Source organism: Talpa occidentalis, unplaced genomic scaffold, assembly GCF_014898055.3.
Source record: "Talpa occidentalis isolate TD23 unplaced genomic scaffold, MPIMG_talOcc4v2.1 talOcc4.16, whole genome shotgun sequence".
Classification (NCBI taxonomy): Eukaryota; Metazoa; Chordata; class Mammalia; order Eulipotyphla; family Talpidae; genus Talpa; species Talpa occidentalis.
In genome coordinates, this window is record NW_023601653.1 from 33,543,270 (window position 1) to 33,566,553 (window position 23,284).

At 39.4% G+C, this 23,284-nt stretch overlaps 1 protein-coding gene across 1 annotated transcript in view; it reads right to left on the reverse strand.

The window, feature by feature from the left end:
- Nucleotides 1–1,286: 1,286 nt before the first annotated feature.
- TPH2 (tryptophan hydroxylase 2) overlaps nucleotides 1,287–23,284 on the reverse strand; it is a 111,347-nt gene continuing 89,349 nt past the window's right edge. Inside the window, exons 9-11 of the mRNA XM_037515247.2 lie at nucleotides 20,418–20,513; nucleotides 2,971–3,104; nucleotides 1,287–2,774 (exon numbers count right to left, since the gene is read on the reverse strand). Of these exons, the coding sequence (XP_037371144.1) occupies nucleotides 2,600–2,774; nucleotides 2,971–3,104; nucleotides 20,418–20,513 (405 nt within the window). The 3' untranslated portion in view covers nucleotides 1,287–2,599. The remainder of the gene's footprint in view (nucleotides 2,775–2,970; nucleotides 3,105–20,417; nucleotides 20,514–23,284) is intronic.

Consider the following 23,284-nt stretch of genomic DNA (forward strand, 5'->3'; position numbering starts at 1 on the left):
GTGTATTTCGTCAGTCTGCCTGTTCTGTTCCCTACTCTGGCTCTGGTGAATTCGCTCACCCTCCCATGCTTCTAACTGTACCCAGTGCTTGTATAAATAAATAAATAAATCTTTAAAAAAATAAAATAAAATATCAGTAGAACATCTAGATATTTTTCCAAAGAAGGCACAGATATGGCAAGTGGGTACTATTATCAAAAAAACACAAAATAGTGTTTGTGAAGATGTGGAAAAAAGGAAAACCTCATGTGCTATTGGTGGAAATAGACATTGGTACAACCATTATGTGCAATCAAATGGTAGTTCCTCAAAAAAAATAAATAAATAAAGATAGAACTACCATATGAGCCAGCAATTCCATTTATGGGTATTCAAAGTAAATGAAAACACTAATTGTTCACTACAGCATTATTTTCATTAGCCAAGATATGGAAACAACTATATTATCCATACATGGCTGAGTTGATTGAAAAAAATTGTGACAAATGATAGATAGATAGGTAGATAGAGAGATAGATAGGCACATACACAATGGGATATTATTCGAACAAGAAAAATTATGAAATCCCTCCATTTGTGATAACATAGATGGACCTTGAAGACATAACGCTGAGTGAAGTAAGTCAGACAGAGAAAGGCAAATACCATATGTGAAATCTTTAGGTAGAAAAAAAAGAGCACATAGATACAGAGAACATATCACCAGATTGGTTGCTGTCAGAGGCAGTGGTTTGGGAATTAGTTAAAAGGGAGGTCAAAAGCTACTAAGTACCAGATAAGAAATAAATCATGGCAATGTATGTTATGTGTCGCATAGTGACTATAGCTTATAATACTACATTGCAAAACTGAAATTTGCTAAGAGATTAAATCTTGAAAGCTTTCATCACAAGAAAAAAATATTTTGTATGATGATGGAGGTTACTAGACCTATTGTGGTGGTCATGTTGCAATATATACAAATGTTGAATTATGTTGTCTTCTAAAACTAACAATAAAAAAATAAATAATAAAAATTCAGTACTGTGAATCTTTCAGAAATGAAAGGTCTTCAGGAGATTAGATATCCAATAGATAAATCTCTGAATTTAACCTCTGATATATATTTTAAGCTGTTTCTTATGTTCTTCCTAAATATACTTAGTCCAAAAATTTCTGACTCATAAAGGGTCCATGTAATAGTAAAAATTAGTTTGAAATTCTGAGTAATTTTTTATTAAAAGAACTTCCTCAGAAATTGCTCAAGTACATATTTGAGAATTGTTAACGTAAAAGTCATTTCATCCTCATTTTCTTCCCTACTTCTCATCTGCCCTTTCATCCATTCGGTATTCTACCAGAGCAGAATTAGAGGACCAGTGGTAGCATTTGGTGAAGGAATCAGAAGATGAAATTCATGAAATTCAATCAGAAGATGAAATTCATTCAATATTTTTATTTGTCCATTTAATTACCTGAATACACCTCTTACGGCACAAAAGAAAAGTTGAAATCTGGTGTAACACTATTGTTTTCCCAAATTGACCCAAACTAAGGAGACAAAATCCTAGAAATCTGGTGTTGTTTGGGATGATGAAAGAGACATCCACATTGTTGGCAACCCTTGGGCACAAACCAAGGCTGATTTAGTGTTATACATTACTTTTGACAATTGTTAGTTTCCCCTCTCTGACTACACATAAATACATGTATATACCACATGGAGCTTCTCAGCAATTCAGAAAAGCAAGGTGCAATGGGCTGTACGTTGGTGTGCAGCTAACTGTGCTACTTTTGGCAAATCACTTAACCTCTTGAGATTCAATCTCTGCACTTTTTAAGTCAAAGTTCTTGATTTTGTTGTTCTCTAAAAGAAACAGGTTAAACACCTGCAAAAGATAATTCACTTTATTCCAGCATAAAATCCATAGTCCCGAGATTTATTCCCCATGGTTTAGTCATTTCTAATGTCCTTCCTAAACGTTATTTCTTCCAAAATAATTTGAGAAGTGTGCCACAACTCAGTTTATGCAAGGTCAATGAACCTATATATTCTGCTTGTTAAAAGTTCTCTTTCCTTACATTGTATAAAGTCTCAGCCTAAAAGCCACTGCAACTGTTGTGTTCAACATTTTCAATATCTGAAAGAGAATGCTGAATCTTTTGTTCATGTGAAATTTCATACAACTCTGGGTTTATCTCAAAAAATGCTGTGAAAACACTGATACTGCAGGAAAAAGAAACAGCTTCACTGCTATTTTCATTTTATCTAATGAACACAGAGGAAAGGCTCAGATCGAAGAGAAAAGGTCATAAGCTAGAATTATAAGAGTACTATTTGTTACACACTTTAAATAGATACAGCTTGGTTAAGGACACTGGGCAGAAATGTTAAATCTATTTAAAACATTGAAATGTGTTACAGTCTTTCATACAATGAGCAGTGATGTGTCATGGGGTTTCACATATTAACACAGTAAGTTACATAGGTCAAGATACACAGAGTTGCATGCTTCCTAGCCAAGGCAGGGCACAGAAAGTTATTGGTGTTCTATGACATTGACTGAATTGCTGCTAAGCCCCAAAAAGATTGTGCTGGCATCAACACTGTTCCCAGGTATCAGATCCCCAGATACTGGTTCATTTTGTTCAAGGCATCACACACTGTGTTCAAATCACTGCGGAGGTCCTGCACCACGTTTTCAATACTCCTGGTGTCTTTCAGAATTTCAATACTCTGAGTGTAGGGATTGAAGTATACTGAGAAGGGACGAGTAATTGACTTTGCAAAGTCCCTGCAAAATAAACAGAAATGGAAGGAGATGCCATCAACTCCCTCTGGCAAGAGAAAGAGAAAGAGAGAGAGGGGGAGGGAGAGAGAGAGAGAGAGAGAGAGAGAGAGAGAGAGAGAGAGAGAGAGAGAGAGAGAGAGGAGAAACAGAGGCAGAACAATAAAAAAGTTATTTTCTCTAGAGGAAAGAGCAAGTTTACCTCATCTTTTCTTTAGCTTCTTCAAAACTTTCTGAAACAAAGTAGGCTTCCTGGAAGGTAGTGATAAGGCATTCCTGTAAGCAAGTTGTCTTTGGGTCAAAGGCTTTCACACATGCCTTGTCAGAAAGAGCGTGCTGCAAAACACACCGCAAAGCCGTTAAACTCCGTCGTGCACAGGCCAGAGCGCTATGACGTCATGTTCCGACAGCACATCAATAATTCACCAGGACTACTCAGTTTCTGGTCTGCCATGAAGTACAAAACTGTCCCAATATGCAGGGTAAATGGAGTGTTAGGTTTTAGGTTTTCTTTCTTTCTTTTTTAGTCCATTAGGTAATGAGGCAGAAATGAGATTATGTCATTATTTTATTTATTATCAGCCAGATTCGTACTGAAGGACAGTTCAGAGCTGTGTCCCAACAGAAATGGAATTTTAAATTTATACTATGAATAGAAGCAGGGAGTGCATAAATATGGCCCTAAATTTATTGCTATAAGCAAAGTACTGAAATTTCATTTAAATGGCAGAAGTAATAATTACCTGCGTGGAGAGGTAATTGGGACTCTGACTGAACTATTTGTGGACTCATTGCTAGACATTTTGAGGCCAAGTACCGTGGCTCAACAGAGTCTGGAGTGGGCCTGTGTATTTGAGGTTACTTGCAAAGTATTCATTTACCTTCCACTTTCATGGCAGAGCAATATACAGCAGATAAATATTGCCAGGTAGGGGGAAAAAGAGCTAATATTAATAGCTATAGTTATGCCCAGACCAGTCATTAGAAAAATGAATGAAATTACTCTTTGCACCATTATTATCTCTGTTCAGCTCACTCCATGACTAGCACTAAGAGAAGCAAGAAACAATGAATGGTTGTATTGATGGTTGAATTTATCAATGAATGATAAATTCATTCAAATGATGTTAAGGAGGACTCCCTGGTGGTGCAGTGGTTAAGTCTCAGTGCTGTCACACTATCACCATTACAGCCTGAGTTTGATCCCCGGCCAGGGAGCTATCCTACATGGCACAGCAGACCTCTCCTGTCTCACCCACTGCTCCCCTCAGCAGTGTATTTCAGTAGATCCACCTGTTCTGCTCCCCACTGCATCTCTGGTGAATCCTTTCACCCCGCGAACCTTGGCCTCACCCTAGATCCTCTACACAAAAATAAAATTAAAAAAAAATGTTTAATTAAAAAAATGATGTTAAAAAGTTAGTGGTCACTCCCTGTCACATGCCACTTGCCCATTTATGCACCCTGGACTCTCAAGCATAAAGCACAGAAGGATCACTAAGGATCTTCTGGAAAATGCAGATACCCAGGCCTCAATTTTAATTGGGAGGTCGAGGTGAATCCCAGATATGCACTTTAAAGGCATCCAAAGTGATTCAGACATAACTGGCTGTGACTATATTTTGAGAAATACTCCTCTAGATTCTGTCTTTTTCTTTAAAGGGGTTCTATCCTTAATTTAAGGGTAAGTTTGCTGGAAGAGAAAGGCAGAGAAGAAAAATGACAGCAGAAACTACCTTAAACTGGGATCTAGGAGACTTGGGCTCCAGTCTGACCAGGACAAACTGGCATATTATTTCACTTCTCTGTGCCTCCACTTTCTCAACTGTAAATGAGAAGGTGGGGTTTGGTGATTTCTTAAGACACTCTATTCCAGCCTCTGGATGCTACCTAAAACACTTTTCTACTTTCTCAGTCTCTAACAGCTAAGTTTCCTGGAGAAATGCTGAAAAATCGTTCCTGTTCAATATTCTTGGTGCCTTTCCCCAGCAATTTCAAAATGCAGGGAATGATTTGCAGTCTTCCATGAAGAAGGTTGCAGTTCTCTACATTTGAAAATACAAATGCAAACCAATGGCCGATGCGCAAGAGAAAGGGCATATGGGCCCTACCCTGAGGGTGATTTGCTTTCCCACAAAGTTGCGTTGTCCAGATCAATGCATATATGAATCAGGAATGCAGAGGGCCTCTGAGAGTGAACTCATTTTTTTGGCCCACAGAACAACTTCATTATAAGCAGAAGGTCACTACACCTGCAAATGCATTTGTGCTGCATTCAATACACTGCAGTGAACATCAGGGGATTTTGGTTCCACATGACTAATAATTCTGTCCACATTTTAAAAACAACTTCACAGTTTCAAGAAACAAAATGTCCTTTTATGAGAGCTGTTGCCCCTCTGCAAAGAACAGGCCTGCTATTATCTAGCTGTGGTTTTCAGAATTAGAAGTTGCTTTCTTTGCAGCCATATACTATGTGTACATTTCATCCATCTACCAATACATATGAAAGAAAGGACATTACTTAGTGACTAACTCAGAGTCCTTGATCTATTTTCTCATTATTACATTCAGGATCACAGCATAATGGTAGCAAAAGAGGCTATAAGAACTTTAAGCCTTGGAGCATTCCTGCTGAGTCAAATACTTTTCACTGGGTCAAGGACAAGCACAAGTGGGAATGAAATTCATAAGCTTGGATCTGCAATGCTGTTATAGCACATGAGCAACCTTAGTAGTCACTTTGTGTACAGGAAACCTGCAAATATGTGTATGCAATGCCAGAGACTTTGATCAGTATAGTTTTAGAAAAATCCAATGTGTGACCATTCTATTGAATAATCAAGTGAGTAATTTAGTCACTTTGAATGGTAAAGGGGATGAGAATAGACCAAGGAAAAGCCCAGAGGGCAAAGTCTTATGCTCCAGACTTCAAGAAAAGTCAGAGCAGTCACAACACATAGTTTGAGGCAAAGACCATTAGGCAGTACACATCACACTTGTCTGATATACTATTTAAAGAAAAAAAAGAAGCTGATGTTGAGGGTAGGGAGAAAAAGGGACCTTCTTATACACTGTTGGTGGGGAAATAGACTGTTCAGGCTCTCTAGAAAGCAGTACGGAGGTTTCTCAAAAGAATAAAAATGGATCTGCTATATGACTCAGAAATTCTGCTCCTAGGTATCTACCCAAAGAATACAAAAACAGTAAATCAAAAGAAAACTTGTATTCCCATGTTTATTTACAATAGCCAAGATATGAAAACAACCCAAGAGCCCAAAAACAGATGAGTGGATCAAAAATAGGTGGTATGCTAGAGCCTAAACTACCTATATACACAAGGAGAGCTAGAATACTATTCAATGATCAAAAAAAGAAAAACTCATTCTATTGGCAGCAACATGGATGGAGCTGGAAGGGATAATACTAAGTGAAATAAGTCAGAAGGAAAAAGATAAATACTGGATGTTGTCACTTACATGTGGAATATAGAGAAACCAAACAGGATTTTAAAGACAAACTTTAAAGTCAACCTTGAAAGCGGGCCACAGAACTGACGCATCCAAAAGGGGAGGGGAGGGATAGGAGGGAGGGTTAAGAACAGCATAGGGAGAGAGAACATGGACTGTGGTAGAGGTGTTTCAGTGGTTGGTGTGCTATGGTGACTACATCTGAGGGAAAAATCCTATACTTCCCATACTTACAAGGATGTAAACCAATGGCCCTTCAATTAGGAAAAAAATAAAGTTTAGAACACTCTCAACAATGTAGTCTATCCTTAGGAGCCTGCTGTGTCTGCTAGGAGTTCTACATCCATGGAAAATGGTACCAGTGCTATTCCTTAGCTATTATGAATATGGGGATAAGATGCCCAAAGTTTAGCCCAGAGAATGACAGGATCCTGAAGTTGAGGGAGCAGTCAGTGAGTGAGACCAACAAATGCAATGATGATCACACCTATAAACAGTCTCAGCTACCAAATGGGGGGCTCTCCTGTGTGATAACTGCAAGCAACGGCCATGTAGCCATGAAGTCCCCTATTCCTGAATACTAGACCACGGGCAAATGATTATAAAATAACATAAATGGGGCCTCCCCAGGTGGTGCAGCAGTTGAGCTCTGGGTTGCAAAGCTGCCTGCAGCCTCTGTAGTGCCAGTTCGATCCCCGGCCACTGGCGAGGGTCCCACATGGCGCACAGACCTCTCCTGCCATGCTCGCTGCTCCCCTCAGCAGTGTACTTTGTCTGTCTGCCTGTTCTGTTCCCCACTATGGCTCTGGTGAATTCTCTCACCCTCTCACGCTTCTGACTGTACCCAGTGCTTGTATAAATAAATAAATAAATAAATAAATAAATAAAATCTTTTATAAAATAAAATAAAATAACATAACATAAATGTCTGTTGATTTCAAAGTCTTTGCCTAACAGAATGAAGTCCTGCTGAGTTTGCAACTCAAGTCCTATTCATGCCTCTTTCTTGGTTTTGGAGACCAGTTACCATGCACTGTTGTCCAGGGTGGATTCTCCTCTATGTCCAGAGTGGATTCGCTGTAAACACTGAGTCAAACTCTGTGATTCTCAGGCAACTCTATGGCCAATCCTTCCTGAAGTATTAACATTCTGAAGTGTCCTTAGGTCTGCAAGAATCTGGCTAACAGTCTTTTACTATCAAGCTATTTTTAAAATGTCGGAATACTTGAGAGTCATTTTCTCTCATCTAAACACTCTCTAAAAGGACAATTTTTGGTTTGTCCATGGTGCTAACAAAATTACATAGCACTGGGAGCCAGGAGACCTGGATTCTAAATGTAGTTGTCCCATGGTATGATATCAAACAAGTGAAACTTTCCCACGGTGGGATGCAGTTTCTCCTTTGGTAAGCTGTAAAGACTGATCTACATGAATGTTAAATCTCTTCTTGCAATACAATTTTAATGGAAGCCTGAAAATATACAGCACTCATACCATCATCCCCTCCCCTCCCTTATTTTAAAAACTAAAATAAGACTTAATTGACCAGCGCACCCTACCCTTCTCAGCAGAGATGGTCATTACCAATTAATTAGCTTTCATGCATACCTTTAGACAATTGCTGTCTCAGACTTTTAAATATAAACATCTCTTCTCAACATCAAAATTTTCCCAGACCCCAATTGCTAGTAGGCAGATAGCTAAAAGGTAATTAGAGTACAACTTTTTTAATTAGGGAAACTGAGGTTCAAATCTGGCTCCATAACTCCCTAAAGTTCTTACGTGACTTTGGCAAGTTCCTCTCTCTCTCTAAATTTATCTCAGTACTCATCTGCAAAATGGAGATATTAATAGTATCTACAACCTAAGGGGATAGGAATTAAGCGAGGTAAGGCATACAGAGTGTCTGGCATATGGGAAATGTTTAACATATTTAGTTACCATCGCTTATTCAATCTCAAAATGACCTTTAGCACGCTTTAGTCATGCCTTCCACTGATGGTGTAGCTGAACCCATAGAGAGAGAAACATGGCCCTAGACCTGGGGAATGCTGGTCCTGGACTGCAACAATTCCTGCCCTAAATTCATCAGTTTTAAATCTCCCTCCCTCATCAACCCAAATGCCCCCAAACAGATGAGTGAATCAAAAAGTTGTGGTACAGATACACAATGGAATAATACTCAACAATCAAAAAAGATAAACTCATGACATTTGTGGCAACATGGATGGAGCTGGAAGAGATTGTGCCAAGCAAAATAAGTCAGAAGGAAAAAGATAAATATCAAATGGTTTCACTTATATGTGGAATATAGAGAAAACTAACAAGGGGTTAGTAAAAAGACAAAACTTGCAAGCTGACCATAGATCTACGGCATACAGCAGGGGAACGGGGAGAGAGGTGTCAAATCAGAGGAGGGAAGAGCACAAGGGACTATGGTGATGGTTCATGGGTGCTATGGTGGTGGGAGAACTTACAGGGACCACACCTGAGATGAGAAATCAATACTGTACAGAAATTAACAATAATGTAAGAAAATAAATTAATTTTAAAAATAAAAATATATAAAATTGTAATTTAAAAAAAACTAAAATATCTTCCTCCTAGCCACCTGCCTTGACAATGACACAGAGTTATTATCTCAGCTATTGTAGATACAAACACTGTGATCTTCACTCTCTATATTAGGACTGGTTAAAGTCAGGAAAAAACTCAAGTGTGAAGTCAGGCTTAAAGGTAGTTTAGACCCTAGTTTCTGAAGAACTTGCAAACACTCCACATTCAAACGACAATCACCTTTTCCCACATCAGAATAATAAGCACATACATACGTATATGTATACATGTAGGTAGGTATATATTTTTTGAACCTCCCTCAGACGTTCTTCCTAATAACCAAGCACAACGGGGTGTCAATATCTCTAGTGCCAAATTGAACAATGATGGCATAATAGTTGTTTTTTTTTAAATCAGTAATGTTGAAAGTTTCATCAGCTTAAATAAGGTGCAGAGGTGAAGGAACAATTTCCAAGCAATCTTTTCACAAGACTGAAGCTCCTTTTCTAGCTTCCAGTGGTGCAGCATTTGCTGTCACTACTAACAATGCTAGTTGAGGAAAGGCAAGGAGACGAGGCATAAGCCACCTGAGCAGAGTACAGGTGTGTGAGCTCCGAGCAGCGAGCCCTAACTCCAGTCACACTGTGGGCATTCTGGATGACCCCAGAGAACCCACAGGCACCTTGAGCCTCTTTTCCACCACCTGGCAGTAATTCTGACCACTTCACAGAGTTGCTGCAAGTGGCAGTAAATACAAATGACTGTAATAAATATAAAACTCTTTTCTGAATGCTGATGAACAGCTATATAAAAGTGGCACAATAAAATTTAACATGCAAGTATATACTAAACTAAAAGCCCCCAAAGAATAATAATTAGATTTTTTAATTGTCGGCTTTGTTAAAACCAAAAAAAGCAGAACCGATGTATTTATATCTAATATCCCAGCAACTACTGCAGGGCAGGTGCTAAGGCCATTTTTGAAAAAAATAAAAGTCTAATCTTTGTCCTAAGGATGTAAAGACCTAGACTTTTCCTCTACATACAATAAATGAGAAATTGCCTTTTCATTCTGAGATGAATTAACATTTTAGGACAGACTAAGTCAATTCATCAGTTATCATTTCCTTACCACCTAATGTGATCAAACTTCACTGTTTGCTTCTCCAAGCAAATTGTATTCAATAAAAACCCATATCACTCACTTTCTTAGAATGTCTCTGTAGGAGCCTTGAAGTTCCTTAAAATACGGAGTCCTCAATGTTGGGCTTATAGAATGAAATGATTGGATGAGTAAATAATATTTTTTTAATGAGAAGTGTATACAGTTGGGTCAAATCTGAGATCGAAAGGGAAAAAATATAAAAGGAAGGACAGGCTAGACTGCTGGTGAAGGGAAATTAATTGTCCTATTTTACAATCTTTTTCTAAAATCAGTTTTCCAGATGATTTATCTCATTATTAACTGTTCTTCATAGTGATGAGAGCATGGAAAGGACCAGACACATCTTTGGAATTCCTAAAAATATATCACAGAACAGATACTTAGAACAGAAGAGAATGATCTCTGGTGCAGTTTTTCAAAAAGTTCATGGGTATCAGATTTATCTCAGTTTTACGTGCCTTACATTTCTTTTGTTTCTGTCTTCAAAGAAAAAATGAACACTGTCAAAAAAATAAGCATTGTCATTGTCCAAACGCAGGGGGACATGAACGTCATCCTGCAAACTGGGGATACAGCACTTGGACAACTTGTCCAGCTCTGAAGAGCAACTCAAGGGACAGGAAAATTCAGTCTCTTTTAAAATGTGTTTAGTTGAGAGAAGCTGGTGCTAAGAAGGGGGTGTGGAGGGGGCGGAGCAACATGGCGGCGAGGAGACGCTGCGAGTAAGATCTCCCATTAAAAAAAAGTGAATAGGGAGGAAAAGCGGCAGGTCCCAGTGAGAACTGGGACACGGAAGATAAACGGGTGATGCCAGCGAACTGCCCGAAGAAGAAAGTGGCCATAAAAGAGGACCAGAAGGGAGGGAAGCGCAGAACCCTGCTCCCCTCCCCCGCCCACAGAGGCGGCACTCTCCGACCAGCAGAGAGGAGGAAACAACAAACCAAAACGACCCACAAGAACAAACGACGCAGCAAGCGGGACCGTGAGTGGAAAGGAACTATTGCAGCCACCACACCCCGTGAACGGGAGCTGAGGCGAACCCTGCAGGATCCGCCGCGGCGGTGAGCGAACGGCTCCGGGCGCCATTAGAGAAGAACAAAGACCCCGGGAGACGCGCACACAGCCCGGGCTGCCGGTAAGCTGGCGCGGAAACGCGGCGCGCTCAGGGAGCTTGAAAAGCAAGTGCAGACCTGGATCGCGGCTGCCCAGGTCCCCGCGCCTGCGACCTAGGCTTGCGGGGAGACGCGCGGAGGTCCTCACTGAGGTGAAGGTCCCTCCCTGAGTGAGCAGGAACCAGGCGCCCAGGCACGGGAGCTGTGCAAAAGGCGCCATTCCCGTGCCACTGAACTGGGCTACAGCCCGCATCCTGGAACTGAGGGCTTTGAACTGAGACCCGGGGCACGAAAATTCGGGGCGTGGTTTCTCCACGACGGTGGGGCACAAGGCAGACACAGCACCCCAAAGCTGTTGAGGTGTACCCTACCATTCCCGCTCTGTTCTCTGTCCCACGGGGTGGGGGGAGGCGAAAAACAGCCCCCCAAGGACAATAGGAGAGATCTCTGGCGCCACCTAGCGACCAGGAAAAAAAAAGTCACTAACACCCTATAAAACAGGACATTTCTTAAGACTGCTTGAAAAGGGCAGAAGGTTTCTGGAGGACCCAGTGGCCAGCCGGGAAGTTATTCCACGCCAGGCCCCTTCCGACCAGCAGTCTGAGCCCACAGAGGGAGCAGGCACCCACGTCCGGGGCAGACCGGGTGCGCAGAAGAGTGTGCCTGAAACCGGAGGCGCAGGGACTGCATCCCGCTTCGCCATTTGAGAACAGGGACATTTCTTCAGTAAAAACTGCCTAAAACCAGCAGAAAGCTCCCCCAGAAGACAGAGATGGCTCCTGGAAGAGCCAGAGGGGAGCGGAGAAGTTCACCCAAGATGTCAGTCAGTCCGAGCAACACAGTGTCCCAACGCATACGACAAATTAGAAAACAGACAGTAGGGAGTAGAAGAACCACACGCAACCTAAAAACTCCTCAGGAAAGAAGCACACCACAAAAAGAAAACCACTCCCCAGATTGCAACGACAGCAACTTGGAAGAACTTCTGAGCCTTCCAGAAAGAGAATTTAAAATTGCCATGATTAAAAAAGTGATAGATCAGAAGAAGGAAATTGAGTCCCTAAAGAGGGAAGTAAGAGAAATGCAGGAGATCAAAGAATTAATGGAGGAACTAAAGAACTCTGGGAAAAGCAATGAAAGCAGAATAGATGAAATGGAAGAACGAATAAGTAATCTTGAAGACATAGAAATAAAAAGAACCAAAACAGAAAAGGAAAGAGAAGTACGAAGGAAAAAGAATGAAGAAAGACTTCGGGAACTATCTGACTCCATGAGGAAAGGAAATATAAGAGTTATAGGAATTCCAGAAGGAGAGGAGAGAGATGTAGGAACAGAGAAAATATTCATGGATATAATTGAAGAGAACTTCCCAAATGAGAAGAAGGAGCTGAAAATTGATATACAAGAAGCAAGAAGAACACCAAACTTCCACGACGAAAGGAAAAACACAGCAAGACACATAATAGTAAAGCTCCCAAGAATCCAGGACAAGGAAAAAATAATGAAGCTGACAAGAGGAAGAAACAGATAACATTCAAAGGAAAACCAATCAGGCTGACATCAGACTTCTCTGAAGAAACACTACGGGCAAGGAGAGAGTGGAGGGACATAGTCAACAGACTCCAAGAAAACAGATGCCAACCAAGAATACTCTATCCCGCAAAGCTCTCTTTCCTCCATGAAGAAAGAATATGGACCTTCCCAGACAAAGAGAAACTCCGGAATTTCATTGCAACTAAACCCCCACTCCAAAAAATACTACAAGGAATCCTAAAGCCAGAACCTCAGAGGGACGAATAACAACGAAAGAAGACCAAAAAAAAAAAAAAAGTTATTAAAAGAATAAATAAATAAAATCAAAGGAAAGACAAACATAATGGCAAATACAGATGCTAACATATCAATATTAACTCTAAATGTAAATGGACTAAACTCTTCAATAAAAAGACACAGAGTTGCAGCCTGGATTAAGAAACAAAACCCAACCTTTTGCTGTCTCCAGGAAACACATTTAGCTACAAAAGATAAAAATAGGCTCAAAGTCAAAGGATGGAAAACAATCCTACAAGCAAATGGGCCAAAAAGAAAGCAGGAACAGCTATACTTATATCAGATAAAACAGACTTCAAACTCAAAAAAATAAAAAGAGACCCCAATGGTCACTACATTATGATTAAGGGGACAATACTTCAAGAAGAAATAACACTCATTAACATATACTCACCAAACGAAAGAGCACCAAAATATATCAGACAACTGTTGTCCTCTCTGAAAACAGACATCAGAGAAAACACATATGTAGTGGGAGACTTCAACACACCACTATCAACAATGGATAGATCAACAAGACAAAAAATAAGTAAAGAAACTAAAGCTCTAAATAAGGACCTAGAGCATTTGGGCTTAACAGACATCTATAGAACACTAAACCCCAAAAAAACGGAGTACACATTTTTCTCAAGCGCACATGGATCATTCTCCAGGATCGATCACATACTGGGGCACAAGACAAACATCAACAGATACACCAAGATTGAAATCATACCAACCATCTTTTCTGACCACGAAGGCATCAAACTAGAAATAAATCATAAAAAGAAGACAAGGAACTATCCTACCTCATGGAGATTAAAAGCCACATTACTGGAAGACCACTGGACTAACGAGGAGATCAAAGAAGAAATTAAAAAATTCATTGAATTGAATGACAAGGAGGACACCAATATCCTAAATGTATGGGATGCAGCAAAAGCAGTAATAAGAGGAAAATATATAGCAATAGAAGCTCACATCAAAAACAAGAAAGAACTCAAAGAAACAACCTAATCTCGAAGCTCAAAGATCTAGAAAAAGAACAACAAAAAAACCCCAGAACCAGTAGAAGAAAAGAAATAATAAAAACCAAAGCAGAAATAAATGAAATTGAAACTAAAAAAACAATCCAAAAGATCAATGAAACCAAGAGCTGGTTCTTTGAAAAAATAAATAAAATAGACAAACCCCTAGCCAGGCTCACAAAGGAAAAAAGGGAGAAAGCACAAATACACAGAATCATAAATGAAAGAGGAGAAATCACAACGGACACAGCAGAAATAAAAAGAATAATCAGCAACTACTATGAACAGTTATATGGAAACAAGTTCAACAATCTAGAGGAGATGGACAAATTCCTACAACTCTACAATCACCCAAAGCTAGATAAAGAAGAAATAGAACACCTAAACAGACCAATTACAAGCAGCGAAATTGAAATGGTAATTAAAAACCTCCCCAAAAACAAAAGCCCAGGACCTGATGGATTTACAAATGAATTCTACCAAACATTCAGAGACGAATTAGTGCCTATCCTTCACAAACTCTTCCAAAAATTGAGAAGGAAGGGACAATACCAAACACGTTCTATGAAGCCAATATTACACTAATACCAAAACCGAATAAGGACAACACAAAAAAGGAAAACTATAGGCCAATCTCCCTAATGAACACTGATGCAAAAATCCTCAATAAAATTTTAGCTATCAGAATCCAACAATGTATCCATAAGATAATTCACCACGACCAAGTTGGATTCATTCCAGGGGCACAAGGATGGTTTAACATCCGAAAATCAATCAACGTTATCCAACACATCAACAAAAAGAAATATAAAAACCATATGATAATATCAATAGATGCTGAGAAAGCTTTCGACAAAGTGCAACACCCATTCATGATAAAAGCCCTTGAAATTCTTGGGATACAAGGAACATACCTCAACATCATAAAGGCCATCTATGAGAAGCCAACAGCCAGTATCATTCTCAATGGTGAAAAGCTGAAAGCAATTCCATTAAGATCTGGAACAAGACAAGGATGTCCACTCTCACCACTGCTTTTCAATATAATACTGGAAGTCCTAGCCAGAGCAATAAGACAAGAGAAAGACATCCAAGGAATCCAAATAGGAAAAGAAGAAGTCAAACTATCACTATTTGCAGATGATATGATAATATACATAGAGAACCCCAAAATCTCCACAGAAAAACTAATTCAACTCATCAATCAATTCAGTAAAGTGGCAGGATACAAAATCAACACGCAAAAGTCAGTAGCCTTCCTATACACAAACAATAAATCTGAAGAAGAAGAAATAAAAAAACCACCCCTTTTATTATCGAAACAAAAAAATCAAATATTTGGGAATAAATCTAACAAAAGAGGTAAAGGACCTATACAAAGAAAACTATAAAACACTGTTAAAAGAAATAGAAGAAGACACAAAGAAATGGAAAGACATCCCCTGCTCATGGATTGGAAGAATAAACATTATTAAAATGGCCATCCTACCAAAAGCAATATACAGATTCAATGCTATTCCAATCAAAATCTCAATGGCATTCTTCAAAGAAATAGAACAATTATTGATGAAATTCATATGGAATCACCAAAAACCCCGAATAGCCAAAGCTCTACTGAAAAAAAAAGAAGGAAATGGAGGCATCACACTCCCAGACTTCAAACTATACTACAAAGCCATAATCATCAAAACTGCATGGTATTGGAACAAGAACAGACATACAGACCAATGGAATCGAATAGAAAATCCAGAAATAAACCCACAGATTTATGGTCAACTAATCTTTGACAAAGGAGCAAAGACTATGCATTGGAGCAAAGAAAGTTTGTTCAATAAATGGTGCTGGGAAAACTGGGTCGCTACATGCAAAAGAATGAAGCTTGACCACTACCTCACACCATACACAAAAATCAACTCAAAATGGATTAAAGAACTAGACATAAGACCTGAAACCATAAAATACATAGAAGGAAATATAGGCGAAACACTACGGGATTTGCACATCAAAGACATCTTTACAGACACATCACCCAAAGCAGTGATAGTGAAGAGAAAGATAAACAGCTGGGACTACATCAAATTAAAGAGCTTCTGCACAGCAAAAGAGACAATAACAAAAACAAAGAGAAACCCCACCAACTGGGAGAACATTTTTGCACCCAACACTAATGATAAAGGACTGATCACAAAAATCTGCAAAGAGCTGATGAGACTCAGCAACAACAAAGAAAATAATCCAGTCAAAAAATGGGCAGAAGAGCTAAAAAGAAACTTCTCTGAAGAGGAAATGCAAATGGCCAACAGACATATGAAAAAATGTTCAACATCACTCGTAATCAGGGAAATGCAAATCAAAACTACCATGAGATACCATCTCACACCAGTGAGAATGGCACATATTAAAAAAACTAGCAACAACAAATGTTGGCGAGGATGTGGAGAAAAAGGAACTCTCCTGCACTGTTGGTGGGAGTGCAAACTGGTCCAACCACTATGGAGAGCTGTGTGGAGATTTCTGGACCTACTAAACATAGAGCTTCCATATGATCCAGCAATTCCACTCCTAGGTATTTACCCAAAGGACACAGAAACATCAATTCCAAAGAGCACCTGCACTCCTATGTTTATAGCAGCACTGTTTACAATAGCTAAGCTTTGGAAACAGCCCAAATGCCCAAAAATAGATGACTGGATCAAGAAGATGTGGTACATATATACCATGGAATATTACTCAGCATTCAAAAAAGATAAACACATGCAATTTGCAGCAACATGGATGGCACTGGAAGGGATCATGCTCAGCGAAATAAGCCAAAAAGAAAAAGAAAAATACCGGATGGTCTCACTCATAGCAGGAATCTAGAAAACTTAAATAAGGGACCAGGAAAATGAATATAAGAAAGTGAAAATCAAAATCAACAAAAAACTATGAACCAGAGACACTTTTTGGGGGTGGGGGGCGGGAGGGGAAGGATTGGGGTCAGAATGGGGCGTTTGCAATTGTATGGGGGAACATAAAAATAAAATTTAATATTTAAAAAAAAAAAATATAAAAAAAAAAAAATAAAATGTGTTTAGTTCAAGGAAAGAAGATAAATTATAGCTACTTACATAAAGGTTATAATGACTACACTTAAACCTCCAACAACTTAGTTGGGACCTACATAAGGGCTACAAATGGAAGCACAAAAAATATTTGAGCATAAACGCTAACTGCATAACTGCATTCAAAATTGTAAGCATGTTTACATAGGAATTTTATAATGCTACTAATAAAATTATTCTTATCTGAATCCAGGACTATCATTTGTTAATTCAAATAAAAGCTGAAAGTATTCAGAAGCCAAGAAGGGGCCTCTGGATGCTTACAGTCGGGCGGGGTGAGGAAAGGGGTGCTGAGGAGAGCATCTCATATTATCTATTCTCTGTGAACAATCAGAAGATATTTCTATAGAAGTAATTTCTGAATTATAACAATGGCCCAAAGTAGCAATCACAGACATGTTAAAGTGTTGAAATTTGAGAATGGAAGAATGCTAATGACTAGAGCTGATGGACCAGAACAAGAAGATTCATGGCAGACAATGCCCTTCGCTGTACATATTTCTGGTGATTTCCATTTCCAGATGATTCTATTCACACCAACAGGAACAAAAACAGCAGATTCACCCCAATGCTGCCTACCCATGCCTCATTAACCACCAGAGTAGCCTGTCGAAAGTTGGGGCAATAAGAGATTTGTTTCTTTTGTTTCTTGTATAATTTATAAGTCCTCTCAGGAAAATGTAAATAGATGTAGCTCAAGAGCCCTCTCTTTTTCTGACTATTTTGAGGACCTCAAGAAGCAAACTCTCTAAGGAAGGTGTGGGTCTTACAGGGACATTACATCATGCTATTTCTGTGAGCTTTGGCCACTGCAATGAGTTTAATCCTAAATAGGTTTTTTTGTTGTTGAGAATTTAGCAAAATTATCTTACCTCATTCCATCAGCCTTATGTGATGTTAAATATCCTCTATTCCAGTCTTGTCAAGACTTGGCAGCTCCCTAAAGGGGCCAGGGCTTGACAAGAGCACATACACTGCCCTTGGCTGATGGGTCTGTGCCTCTCAGCCTCTGCTTAGTCAGCCTTCCCAGTTCTCAAGAATCAGCTTGGGCAGCAAGGCCCTCATCTGAAAACCTTCCCAGGCATGGCCTGATAAGTGCCAGGCATTTTTGTCACTGTGTATTATCTCCTGTACTGGAATGTAAATTCCTTGATAACAGGGATCCCAAGCAGTAGAACCTGGTGGTTAAGAACTCAAATCCTCATGTTCAGTGAAATAAGCCAGAAAGAAAAAGAAAAATATCGGATGGTCTCACTTACAGAAGGAATGTAGAATATCCAACTAAGGGATCAGTCAAAAAAAAAAGTAACTATAATAAAGCAAAAATTAAAATCAACAGGCAGGGCCTCCCCAGTGGCGCAGCAGTTGAGCGCTGGGTTGCGAAGCTGCCCGCGGCCTCTGCAGCGCCAGTTAGATCCCCGGCTGCTCCCCGGCCACCGGAGGAGGGTCCCACATGGCGCGCAGACCTCTCCTGCCCCCGCTGCTCCCCTCAGCAGTATACTTCGGTCCTTCTGCCTGCTCTGCTCCCTGCTCTGGCTCTGGTGAATTCTCTCACCCTCCTGCGCTTCTGACTGTACCCAGTGCTTGTATGTATAAATAAATAAATAAAATCTTTTAAAAATAAATAAATAAATAAAATAAAATCAACAGGCAACTATAAACCAGAGACGTTCTGCAGAGGGGAGAAGGGAGTAGGATCAAAACAGGGATGGGAAGAGCACAAGGGACCATGGTGATAGTTCATGGGTGAATGGGTGGTGGGAATTGCACAGGGACTATAACCTAGATGAAAATACATACATTCTACAAAAGTGAAAAATTACGTAAAAAATATATAAAATAATATTTTTTTTAAAAAACTCAGATCCTGGAGTCAAGACCACCTGGACTTTGGATCTGGCTCCAACACTTATTAGCTATGTGACTTTGGATCAATTCTATAATGTCTTTATGCCATAATTTTCTCATCTATGATAATAATATTGCTTATCTCATTGAGTTATTATGAGAATTAAGTGAATTAATGCCCAAAGCAGCCAAAATACTAAGTTCTATTGAAATTTTCACTGAGATAGTTATCTTCTTCATACTTTTAGTACCTATCATTATTTGTATTTGTAGAGTGCCTGGCACAGTACATGGAACCTAGTAGGTACTTAGCCAAATATCTGAGGAATGAAAGAAAGAATGAGTGCAGTCATAAAGAAGACTCAAACCAGAGCTAAACCATAAAGCTTTCAAGAATTAAAAACCAAGGTGTCTCAACAATCATATATGTCCCAATTATACTGTGTAAGAATAATCAACATTCAGGGGTCTTCCTGGTGGTGCAGGCGGTTGAGCACAGCGTTGTGAAGCTGTCCGCAGCCTCAGCAGTGCTGGTTCGATCCCCGCAGGCCTCGGAGCAACCCACATGGTGAGCAGACCTCTCCTGTCTCGCCCTGCTGTTCCCCTCAGCAGTGTATTTCATCAGTCTGCGTGTTCTGTTTCCCGCTCTGTCTCTGGTGAGTCCTCTCACCCTCCCGTGCATCTGGCCTGTACCCCTGCTCTTGTACAAATAAAATAAATCTTTAAAAAAAAAAAAAAAAGAATCAATGTGCAAAATAAAAACCCTACAAAAGTCCATAATTCTTATCTTAGTCTGAATAATCAAAGAAAGATTAAATAATTTTCAGTAACATTTCCAGATTATATATTAAATTAATTCTAAATTCATCAAAACTTGCTATCCTCCAGTGGTAGAGATAACCATTCTTAAGCAGCCAGAGTATTTGAATTATCAGAATGCCCTGGGCCCAAACATTTCTGAATAAATCATCATTTTGCTGTATTTTGGGGCCAAAAAATAGCATTCCTTAGGCATCACTACATATAGATACCTCTCTGAACATATGCTCATTTATTTCCTTGTTCTCAAATTGTATAGATCCACAAATGTTGTAATATATTAACTTTAAAGAGACTACAACAACTTCAAATTTCCCTCTGGGAAGTAAATGCTGGGGAGTCCATGGGAGGGGTGGGGTGGTGAAAGAAATGAGAGTAGCCGACCCACACTTAAAGGGGAATTATAATCAGTGGGATCGCTGCTAGCTCACTGCCCACTTTTCAGCACAAATTTAGGCCAGTCATTTGTTACCCAACATTTGAGCACACATTTGTCATTCCTCTTGATTGTCCACATGCCTGCTATCCATTTGAGTCACACCACAGGCCCAGAAAGACATGACCCATTTTCAGAAGTGCAAAAAGTTAGGTCAGCACCCACATCTAAGGTGCCAAATCCTCTGTATTAAATATTTATAGGATATCTGCGAGAAAAAGTGCTCAGACAAACAAATCAATATTTCCCATGACCTTGAACCAGTTTGCTTCGGAAGGATATTTTCATTCACAGCTTCATACCTTTAATTCTCCAATGGAAGAAAGCAGTCCTGCTCCATATGCCCGCAGTTGCCCTTCTTGCTTACAAAGGCCAAACTCAATTGTGAAGAAATAGCACTGAAAAAAAAAATGGATACATATCCAATGAACCAGTGAACTCCCCTATAGTGTTTTATGGTACCCAAAATAAAAAGGTATACTGTGCATAATTTTTTCGACACTCTCAATGTAAATACATTTTTATTCATTAACTATATTTAAATACAGGCAGAAAATTAATTGAAATCTATTCTCTTGTTTAATAATCCCTCCTTTGCTGAAAAGTATATGGAAAAGGTCTAAACAACTAAGAGTTTTATGCTTCCTCGATTCAGAAATTGCATGAGTTATAACATATCCTCTGCAATAATTTTAAAAATCAGAAAACTCAAATTTAGAAATGAATTCATATGTTACAATGCTAACACTATAAGAATATGCTACTATATTTACCAAGTTGTGTTTCAGAGACATAAATAAGTTCATGCAAATGTGGAAATATAATTTGGAATGCAGTAATCCCAAAATGCTTTTTCTGTAGTTTGTTTATTCAACAAACATTTGTCGTGTACCTACTAGGTGCCAATACTTGTTAAAAACAATGGTGGTAAAGAAACAAGAGAGAGACCAAAAAAGCAAGTATATAACTACTAAATTACCAAAACTAAAATTTTAGTATGAGCCATTTCAGTGAAACCTTAAGTACATATCTGTGTTAAGCACACACACACAGAGATATACTTACATATGTGTAAGTATATATGTATGTGTGCATAGATACATATATATATGTAAATACATATATAGTAAGAACCATTTCACTCTCTTGAGTTTTACCAACATCAATTACTATAGCTTCCCTAAGACACCAAAACCTACAAGTGTTTCCATTGAGTTTAGGAACTCAATCTAGGCAAAGAGAAGTCACTATACAACGACAACCCAAAAAAACCTCACAGTGCTCTTAAGAAAGGCTAAAATCACACTGTTTTTGCTCTGAGAGAAAAGTGAGAGGCTGACAATGAGCAATAAAAATTGCATCGAATTAACAACTGTCCTACATTAGTGACGACAGAGCACTGAAGGTGTCGAGAAAGAGAATTTAAACATCCCTGAAAAGGAACAAAAATAAATATTATTCCCAACCTTTGGCAGTATGCTCTATTTTTATTTGGAGGTTATATCCCTTGGACCTAAGTACTAGTCCTTCCAGATCATGGAGCTGAAACTCTTGAAGCAACACTTTCTTTCCTGATTCACCTCCTCAAAAGGCTAAAATCACTGTCCAACCTACTCCCATCACCACGCACAGTGCCCACCAGTACAGACTTACTCTGTTCTGACTCATCTTTCTTTTCCATCATGCCACTTTTTGAACATGGTTTTAATTTCTTTCTGTATGAAATTACTGCTTGTCATCTGCCTCCCCATATAGCCTATAAACTCCATGAGGGCAGCTACCTCTGTATGTTCGTCTAGAACTGGGTTTCCCAACTGCAGCATTATTGACAATTTGGATGCAACAATCCCTTGCTGGGGTAGGGAGCTGTCCTACACACCATGGGATGTTAATAGCATCCCTGACCTCTACCCGATAGATGCCTGTAGCATTCCCACCCCCCAGCAGTAACAAAAATGTCTCCAGCCACTGAAAAATGTTTCCAGGGCAGAGGGAACAGGACCCCTGCTTGAGAGCCATGGATACTGAATATAAGTGAAACATAACCAGAACTCAATAAATATTTGGTGGCTAAATAGATAAACAGTGAAGAATGATCTCTACAATTGGTCTGTTGTATGGCAGCATTACCTGGAAGAAAGAAGTGCATGAGGAAGCTTAACTTCTGGCCTCAGTTCTGCTTCTCATTAGCTATGTGATATTCACCCATTTATTCATTCATTTATTCTATAAACACTCCTTCAAGCATCTTATATATGCCACCCTGTGCTCTAACCTTTAAGGATATACAATGAACAAGACAACAAATTCCTTGGTTTCATGAAGCACATATGCTACTGAGATAAGACTGGCAATAATGGCTTTTTTTGGTAAAGATATATTTATTTATGCATACAAGAACCAGGGTACAGGCCAGAGGCACGGGAGGGTGAGAGGATTTACCAGAGACAGAGTGGGGAGCAGAACGGGAAGATCTACTGAAATACACTGCTGAGGGGAGCAGTGGGCGAGACAGGAGAGGTCTGCCACGCCATATGGGATTCGCGCTGGCTGGCCGGGATCGAACCTGCACTGCAGAAGCTGTGGACATCTTCACAGCGCTGCGCTCAACTGCCCGAGTCACCAGGGGAGGCCTGTAATAATGGCTTCTGTTCTTGTTGACAACAAACAAAAGTCAATATATTTTTGGATACTAGGTATCCAAACATCAGGATAATATCAACTGGAATATGCTGTATAAGTCATCAAACCATATTAAGCAGAGGTCATGACTGTTTCAGATGGCAAGATCAGGGAAGGCTTCTCTGGGGGTATTTAAACTGCAGCCTGCTGAAAAATCAACATATCATTAAGAAATAAAAAGGCCAATTCTGCAAAGATTTAGGGTAAAGAGTATTCTCAACACGGGAAATAGCAAGAGCAAAGGCCATTAGCATGAATGGATTTGTATTACCAAGAGCAACCTGAGGTTACTGGAAGGTTTTAAGCAGGAGAGGGACATATTCTGGTTGGTTTGATTATTTTTTTGAAGATATTTTGCTTGTGTTTTAACTCTAACTTTCAATTTATTTTTTATTTTTTAATGAAATATGATTGCTTTACATTCTTGTTAAGTTGGTTTTTTTGGCTTTTTGGCAGTACAGGATTTCTCCCCTCAGGCGTGATCACC